General features: G+C 56.3%; 1 protein-coding gene across 2 annotated transcripts in view; it reads left to right on the top strand.

Annotated features, from left to right (window-relative positions):
- Positions 1 to 611: 611 nt before the first annotated feature.
- DENND6B (DENN domain containing 6B) overlaps positions 612 to 8,587 on the top strand; it is a 17,100-nt gene continuing 9,124 nt past the window's right edge. Inside the window, exons 1-8 of one of the 2 annotated variants that reach the window (XM_069097382.1) lie at positions 612 to 646; positions 725 to 767; positions 1,828 to 1,943; positions 2,924 to 3,004; positions 3,800 to 3,905; positions 4,340 to 4,419; positions 6,050 to 6,112; positions 6,726 to 6,781. In XM_069097382.1, coding sequence (XP_068953483.1) covers positions 1,860 to 1,943; positions 2,924 to 3,004; positions 3,800 to 3,905; positions 4,340 to 4,419; positions 6,050 to 6,112; positions 6,726 to 6,781 — 470 coding nt within the window. In that variant the 5' untranslated portion in view covers positions 612 to 646; positions 725 to 767; positions 1,828 to 1,859. Of the gene's footprint in view, positions 647 to 724; positions 768 to 1,827; positions 1,944 to 2,923; positions 3,005 to 3,408; positions 3,571 to 3,799; positions 3,906 to 4,339; positions 4,420 to 6,049; positions 6,113 to 6,725; positions 6,782 to 8,587 lie in introns of those variants that run through there. The other variant, XM_069097383.1, reaches the window with a different exon arrangement.

Genomic DNA, 8,587 nt, shown 5'->3' with positions numbered 1-8,587 from the left:
TTGGCAAAATCCTCATTCTCTCCAGCTGGGGCCTCACTAGCCACTGTTCACCTCATGCACCTGTAGCCGATCATTGCTGGGAAACAAACCTTTCTTTTGGCTTTGACAGTCTCATTAGAGACTAATTGTAAAAGAAGGAGTCCTGCAGCCCTGGCCCTGGGTCGGGCTTTTCCTGTCAGTTGGTACCGACTACCTCGTGGCTTTGGGTATTATTTGTCGTCCCACTTTGTGTGCCTTAGCTCCCTCCTCTCAGACATGAGGATGATCCCCCCCTTTGTATCCTAACCCCTAAGCTCACAGACTGGTAACTGAACTCATCATCTGACCATCGTCCCTGTATGTACGCAGCAGACAGCGCCAGGGCAGCCTTGGACGTCAGTGCAGCAGCTTTGTTTGCCATGAGGATCTCAAGCTGATGCTGCTGTCATGGGGGACAGGGAAGGGAGGGAAGAGAGCAGCCTGGGCTTCTGCCACTTGCTGGGCATGTTTCTCCCTCTCAGAAAAGGGCTGCTACCCCTTGCTCGCATCCCTCCTCACCGAGGTCTTCGGGAGACCCTCCCGCCGCCCGCTGCCTTCCTGATGATGATGTGTTTCTTTCCTTCCGCAGCTGGTGTACCCTGATGACTCCAGACTGACAGAGAAGGAGGTAGGTGTTCTGCTCCCTGGCAGGGCCCTTCACACAGTGACAGCCTGTGGCTTTATTGTGTTTTCCTGTCTGTTACAGAAAACCAGCATCTGCTACTTGTCTTTCCCCGACTCCTACTCAGGTAGGTGGCTCTGCTTCCCTGGCTTGTCCGAATCAGGAGGGAGGGAGGACCCAAAGCACACAGTAGGCAGCAGAGTGTGGGCCAAGGTGCCTAGGTCCCAGCACGGGACCCTCCTCCCCCAGGGTGGGGAAAGTCTTCAGAGGTGGCAGCGCAGAGGATGCCCCATGATCCCCAGCATGGTCCTAGTTCTCATGGGTGGGCTAGTTTTTATGTGGGCTTTCCCCACAATAGCCCTGGGAGGCAGGTGGGCTATGGGCTGTCCCTTTGTCACAGGCCCCTAGGCCCGGGTGGGGCTGTTGTCACACTAGCATGTGCATGCTCAGACATTGTGGCTGGGATTGTGACGGGCAGGGCCCAGCACTTCTTCCTTGTCCTGTTTCTGGGGGGGCAGACAGTGAGCCTCCCTGACACCTCATGGCCTCAGCCCTCTGTCCCAAGGAAGGCCCTGCCAGCCCAGGCACCACAGCACACAGCAGTGTCTTCTCAGGGAAGAATCACCTGAGCCTGTCGTCTGGAGTGGCCCCCTTTGGTGTCCCCATCCTGCAGCCTGCCCCTGCCACGGAAGCATCAGGAACCAGGGCTGGACATGGCATTCTCGCAGTGCCAGAGGCCATGAGGGAAATCCTCTGTTTTATGAGAGTATTTGCAGGGAGGGCCTGAGCCCTGGCCACGGAGCAGTCACAGGAAGGAAGGAAGGTGACCGTTGAATCTTCCTTTGCTGAAAGGCAGAACCCCTCAGATTCCTGGGGGTCATGTGATCTCTGACCCTCCGTCAGAATTCCTCGTCAGGGTTCTTCACAGTATCCGAGGCTGCTCTGTAGCCTAAGGAAGGGCACCGTCCTGGTCCTGGGTCTTTTGCACAGTCGGGGTGCTGGGGCTGAGCAGAGGCCACTCCCTTCCTAAGCTTGAACCGTTTGGCCCATGCTCAGGACTCCTGCCTGGGGCCCTGGGGGCTCGAGCTCTCAGCGAGGATGCCTGGAGATGCCCTCAGACCACTGGGCATCGCTGTGCCAGCATGGGCACTGTCTGAGGCTACTGGCTCGGGCCTTGCTTCTTGCAGGCTGCCTTGGGGACACCCAGTTTAGCTTCCGGATGCGTCAGTCTGGGGGACAGAGGAGCCTCCGCTCTCTCGATGATGACGAAGGCTATAACAGAGGGGCTCCTGCCACCCTGCAGGTGAGTCAGCTCTCCTGGCTGGGGCCTCCTCTAGATACATAACGAAGTAGAAGGAGGCAGGCCATGTGATCTCCTGAGGGGCCTGACACGTCCATAAAACAGTGCCACAGTAGTGCTCCAGACCTTAGGAAGTCTGCTCGCTGTGGGAGCTTGGGCCACGCTGCAGAGCCCACACTGGGCCCACAGACTGGGGACATCAGGCCCTCAGCCGTTAGGCTCCCCTCCACACCAGGCCAGAGCCCCAGCAGGTGGGGGATAGCCCTGGGCCCTGGGCCCTCAGCAGCCTAGGGATTGTCCCATTCTACTGAGGATGAAGGCTCTTCATTCGGTCTGCTTTCCCCATACCTGGGGGGTGTTCTAAGCTGAGGAGGAGCCGTGGGCCCTGGGACCCTAGGACTCCTGCTTCCAGGCTCTGGGGACACGTCAGCTTTGCCTACCACCATGCAAGCTTCCCCTGGCCCTCCTGAGGGCTTGGGAAGCTAGCCTAAGTGAAGCTGCCTCTCCCCTTCCTCTCTGCCCCTCGCCCCTGCCACGTCCTGACCACCAGCTGGGCTTGGTCCAACTCTTGACAAGAGGGCAAATTCTGAGTCCCCTTTGTTCCATTCATTCGGCAAGAACTTACGTCTTGGAGGGGGCTTGGTATCAGCCTGTGGAAAGGAGAAGGTGAAGAAGGCAGGTGGTGCCTGCCCTCTGGCAGCTTCCACTCAGTCGGGACAGATTGACCTTCCTGCTAAGCCAGGCCACCTTTAGTGTTCTTGGGAGGGCCTCCTTCCCTGTTTGTCAGGTTTCTCTTTGGTCTCCCTTTCTAAGCCTCAGCCCACATGTGGCTGTGGGAAAGGGGTGAGGAGACTCCTTAACCACAGTCCTTGTCGCTGGGGCCTTTCCCCATTGGCAGAGAGGGCAGCAGATGAGGGGCTGGTGGGCGGGAAGAGAATGGCTCTGGGCTGAGATGTTGCCTGATGGCTGCCTGTCTTTGCCAGAGAGAGGCCGCCCACTTGTTTGGCTACGTGTACTTCAGGCAGGTGAAGGACAGTGCTGTGAAGAGAGGCTACTTCCAGAAGGTAAGAGGGCCTTGAGCTCTGGCTGGCAGCCTCTCCCAGGCTACGCACCTCCGCCTAGCACCCCAGCTGTTTGCAGCCCCCTCTCACCTCCTTGCCCACCACACAGCTCACGTGTGAGGACAGGTCCAGTCAGGGGCATTTGAGGAGCCTGCTGTGCTGTGCTTTGGCGAGCAGGCTGTGGGATCCTCTGGAATCGTGCTTTGGAAATTGCAGCCAGTTGTGGTAGTGGGCACTCTGGTGTGCAGGTGCCACAGCAGGATTAGGGGCAGAAGAGACCACCAGGGCACAGACCACATTGTCCATTTCCTCCAGTCACTCCTAGCTCCTTTTTCTTTCCACGATTGTCCCACGTGAGGGCCGTGGTGTTAGTGGCATCTCCAATTTCAGACACAGCCCCCTACCAGGATGGGGCTTCGAGGAGACCTGGCCCAGAATGTCGGTCAGCAGAATGGTCCCGTCCATGCCCAGCAGCCACTGGACCACAGGATTCCAGCCCTAGACCTGGAAGACCTGGGTGGTCGTTAGTCCAGCCCTTCATGTTACAGAGGAGAGAAACTGAGGCCCAGGTGTGTGTGCAGCGGACCTGAGCCTAGGTTTTCTTGACTTGAAGCCTGGAGCTCTACCCGCTGCCCCACACTGCCTGTCTAGGGCAGGACGGCACATTGGCTGTGCCTGGTGGTTTGGAGTCTAGTTTTTAAGGAAAGTGGGAAGGGAGGACAGTGATGTGAGAACAGAAAGCTTCCATGAAGAAGTCCCCACAGCCACCAACCTCCCTCCCGTGGGTCCCTCTTTCAGTCACTGGTGCTGCTGTCCCGCCTGCCCTATGTGAATCTGTTCCAGTCCCTGCTGAACCTCATTGCCCCTGAGTACTTTGAAAAGTTGGTTCCGTGCTTGGAAGCAGGTGAGCCCCCAAATGACGTGAGCCGGCCTCACCAGCAGTCGGGGTCAGCAGGGCACGTGCATGGGGGGTGGGGGAGGTTCCCTGGGTGCTATCCCCATAGACTCCACTTTGGGCTCATGGTCTTGAAAAATCTCCCTCTGTGGTGCCCTACCTGGCCCAGAATAAACATGAGACGAGTTCTGGGGCTTCTTTCTTGGTGAGGGAGCTCTCCGGAGGTGCCCAGAGCTCTGGCCAGCCATGAGCCATGAGTTAAGGCTGCCCACCGAGAGCCCTGGAGGCAGGTTCTCCTGATGCCCCCCACTGGCATGGGTGGTGCTCAGGTCTCACAACTATTCTTTGGTTGTGGGGGGCGGCAAGGGCCGGGGTGGCCACCCCAAGTGAGAGCCAACCCAATTGCTTGGGCCCCCTCCTAACTCCTTGACCTATGTTGGCAGTGTGCAACGAGATTGACCAGTGGCCCCCCCCAGTACCAGGACAGACTCTGAATCTGCCTGTGATGGGAGTTGTCATGCAGGTAATAAGGAGTGGGCATGAACTGAGACCGAGATAGCGGGCCTAGAGCTCAGGAAGGGAGAAGAAGGCCTTCATGCTGCCCTTGTGGAACAGAAGAGGGTGGGGTCATACTCTGAGGACTGGGTGGGTGAGGAGCCCATGGAGTGGTTCTTAGGGACTCAGCCATGGGGCAAACCCAAACAGAAATGGGTCCTGCACGCCAAGCGCTGACTTAGAAAGCCCCATATTCACAGTGCCGACGTTCTGTCGGATTATTCATTTTGTGAACACTTTCCCAGTTACAATGTAATCTGGTTTGAGGGCCACCTTTGGCATAGTGTGAGGTCTGTAGGGTTGGGCCCACACATTCTGCATTGTTGACCGTTGGGTAAGATGTTTATGGCTGTTTATCATCTTTGTGAATAATTCTCAAGAACTTTCCCATTTGGTCCTCATAAGAGCCCTAGACGGGGGCAGCCCCATTCCACCAGTGAGGATTTTGGGACCCAGAGAGGTTGGGCTCTGGCCACGTCACACAGCTAGGAAGTGGCAGAGGCAGAATCTAAAACCGGGCTTTCTTTATTCCAAGTCCATTGATGATAGCTTGCATTGAAATCATACTGCATGGTTTGCAGAGCACTTTACAAACGTTATTTAGTTTTATCTTCACAACAACCTTGGGAGGTAGGTGCTGTGGTTATCCCCACTTTACAGATGAGGAAACTGAGGCAGACAGAAGTCATGGGATGTCAGTATTTGCGGCCATGATGCTGATCCAAAGCTGGGAGGGGGATTAGATTCCCAGAAGGTCTTATCAGGTGGGAATGCGAATTATCATGGGAATCTCCACAAATCCGGGGACTTGTGGTTGTACAAGTTTTTGTGAATGATCCTGAGTCAGTGCAATGGCCACAAAGGCTGAAGTGCCAGTGGAGAAAAGGCTAACCTCAGCGTCAGGTCCCTCATGTGACAGTAATGCCTATGTGACCAAGACCGGCCACCTCTGAGTGCCCCCGGAAACTGACTCGCCTTCCCCTGTAATGAGCACGATGCCTGGTGGCCGTGCTGGTCGAGTGGAGTGCAGTGTGCACTGGTGGAGGAAGTTTCCTCATTGGGAGGTCCCTATGCCAATGCAGGTAAAGGTCCCTTCCAAACTAGGGAGAGGAGAGTCCCACTGGGCTCTGGCTTGGTTGGTGACACTGAGGAAACCTGTTCTGCCTGGCTCAAGGACACAACCAGCAGTGACCAGGGGAAGTGACAGAGGCACACTGAGGTGTAGCCCATGAAGAGACTTTCTAACAGTTGGAGTTGTCCAAAAAGAGAGGCCCTCCAGTCTCCCCATTGCAGGGGTCCAAGCCAAGGCTGGGTGACCCCTCGCTGGCTCAGGGGCAGGGGCTTTGACTGGATGACCTCTAAGGGCCCCTCGCACTCTAGACTTCTGTTCAAGTCTCGGCTGGCTGGCTGGGCCACCTCAGGATGGCAGAGGAGACACCCATCCCTCCATGGAGTAGGGTTGAGCTGAGCAAGGACTGGGCCTAGGGCAACCAGCAGTCTGCTGCCTCACTGCTCTGGCCCCAGCAGTGGAGATGGCAGAGACAAGCTGGCCTCAGAGGCCTGTGTAACTGCTCTAATCCTAACCTTGACCCTTCTAGGTACGGATCCCCTCCCGTGTAGACAAGTTAGAGGCAAGCCCTATGAAGCAGTTTAACCAGGAGGTAAGAGGCCCCAAGGGGGCACACACACATATACAACACACACACAGGTACACACAGGCACATACACACCACACACACACGCATGCATATACCACACACACAGGCACACACATACACAGGCGCACACACACAGGCACACACACACCACACACAGGCACATATATCACACACACGCATACATACACAGGCGCACACACACACAGGCACACACACCACACAAACACACACCCCACACACAGGCACACACATACACACACAGACACACACAGGCACACCCAGACACACACAGGCACACACACAGTAGCCTTATCCCCCAGATCCTTCCCAAACTGTCTGTAGGCCTTAGATCTTGGGGGTGACAGCTATTATTCTTCATGCCCTGTCTGCTCAGCTGGCCCTGGCTGCCACCTGCAGCTGCCGTCCCCACTCTTCTGCCCCTTGACCAGGCACTTGCTTTTCTTCCTGGCTGGGCCCTAGAGAACGGGCTGAGGAAGGGAGGGCTGGCCTCCTGCTGAGGCTGGCGAGCCTCCCCACCGAGGCTGGCCATGCTCGCTGGAGCCAGTCTCACTCCTGGGCCTAAGGACAGCTCTCACAGTTTTTTTCTCCCATCCAGAACCTGCTCCCTGCTCCATTAGTTCTCTCCAGTGTTAATGAGCTGGATCTTTTCAGGTAAGCGTTTAGAACATGGATCACCTGTGTAAGTAAGTGTTCCCTAAGCCAGTGTTCACTTGCATGGTGCCTGCCATGTGTGGGAGGTGGAGGGCCTAGAGGGGCTAGGATCGTGGCCCCTTTGCTCAGGTAGCTGACAGCCTGGTGAGGGAGGGGCATAGCACACCACCAGAGTGCTCAGAATGGGGCTTGGGATAGGATAGCTTTGGAAGGGCCTCGGAGGGTAGATATGACCCTCGTGGCAGGAATGTGAAGAGATTGTTTTCTAGATGACAAAAAAAGCTGTGAGAAAAGCATGGCAATGGGGAAGCCCAAGGTATGCCAGGGCAGTGAGGCGCGTAGTCCCATTAGTGGTCTCATTCAGTTTGGCACCGCGACAGCTGGGGAGAGGGATAGCCAGGAGGGCTGAGCAAAGCAAGGTAATGTGTATTCCCATAGAGAGAATGAAGCCATGGGAAACGTCTGAGCAGAGCAGTCACTGGTGCAAGCCCCCCGCTAGGCAGACCAGGCTTGGAGAAGCGCATTGGGCAGGTTGGGGAGGGGGACTAGGCAGGGCTTGTTTACGGTTGTCCAGATAGGAAGGAAGGAGTAACCGAAGTGTGGCTATGGCCCTGGGAACGGAGAGGCAAGGGCGGCATCAGGCAGACCAGACAGCTGGTTGGGTCGGGGTATGTGAGGGCAGGAGTCACTGTCTGGCTCCAGGAGAGACTCTAGGGAGGTGAGTGAGCAGGGCCTGGTTTTGAGGAAAGGAGACAAGTGCTGGACAGGTTGGGAAGGAAGGGCAAGGAAGCTGAATTGCCTCTCCACCTCCTGTTTGTCTTCCAAAGAGAAGGGTCTTTGCAGGGAGAAGGGTGAACACCATTTGTTAGCAGGGACCAGACATCTCCCCGGTATAAGTGAGAAGATGGTCGGGCAGCCTCTGGCTACAATGCTCCCTGTGTTCAGATCCCCACATCCACATGGAATACCCTGGGGTCATTGGGAGAGCTGGCAGATGGGGTCCTCGCTGGGGGCTCCAGTGACCCCAGAGATCTGGAGGGGACTGGCGAAGGGCAAACTGATTTGTTTAGAACTTGGCTTCCCTATCCAATGAAATTCTAGAATCTCTTTTGTTGTTAAGGAGAGTACTGGGGAGCCCTGTAAAAGGACAGCAGGGACTGATCCCTGAAGGCCATCTGACTTCATCAGGAACAGGCCATGTGGGACTCACCTCCTTTCTTCCTTTGATAAGACTGGGCAGGTTAGATGAGGGTGATGCTGTAGCCACCTGAGATTTGTTCATGCTTGAACTGGAAAGACTGGAGTTCATCAAGACTACTGTCCAGATCCATAGAGCAGCGATGAATGGGTTCATGTCAGCCATGAGGGAGGCCTCTGGAGTAACACAGAGGGATTGTTCTTGGCCAAGAGCCATCCAGCCCTTTTCCCTGAGGGCAGGGGAAGGCCCCAACAGGAGAAGCCTCGAGCTGGAGAGACTCAGGCACTCTGGTTAGCAGAGCCTTGCTCCAACACATGGGCCAGATCCAGTGAGATGACATTCAGTAGGGAGAACCATAAAGCTTTCCGCTTGGTCTCAGAGTATCCCCTGCACAGGTGCAGGCTGGGGGAAAGATCCAGGGGCCAGAATCCTTAAAGCTCAGTATCAGCCCCGAGGAGCCAGCACTCCCAGAAGAGGTACTGCTTCTGTCAGGTAGTCTGGCCACTCCACACGCTGGGGTATGTCCAGAACCTCTTTCAGGCAGTCTGGCCACTCCACACGCTGGGGTGTGTCCAGAACCTCTGTCAGGCAGCCTGGCCACTCCACAC

The sequence above is a fragment of the Petaurus breviceps genome, unplaced genomic scaffold, assembly GCF_028583685.1.
Source record: "Petaurus breviceps papuanus isolate PSGF00001 unplaced genomic scaffold, PetGlider_PUasm1.0 369, whole genome shotgun sequence".
Taxonomy (NCBI): domain Eukaryota; kingdom Metazoa; phylum Chordata; class Mammalia; order Diprotodontia; family Petauridae; genus Petaurus; species Petaurus breviceps.
Note: the sequence above shows the minus strand (reverse complement) of the source record. Positions and strands in the feature narration are given on the sequence as shown.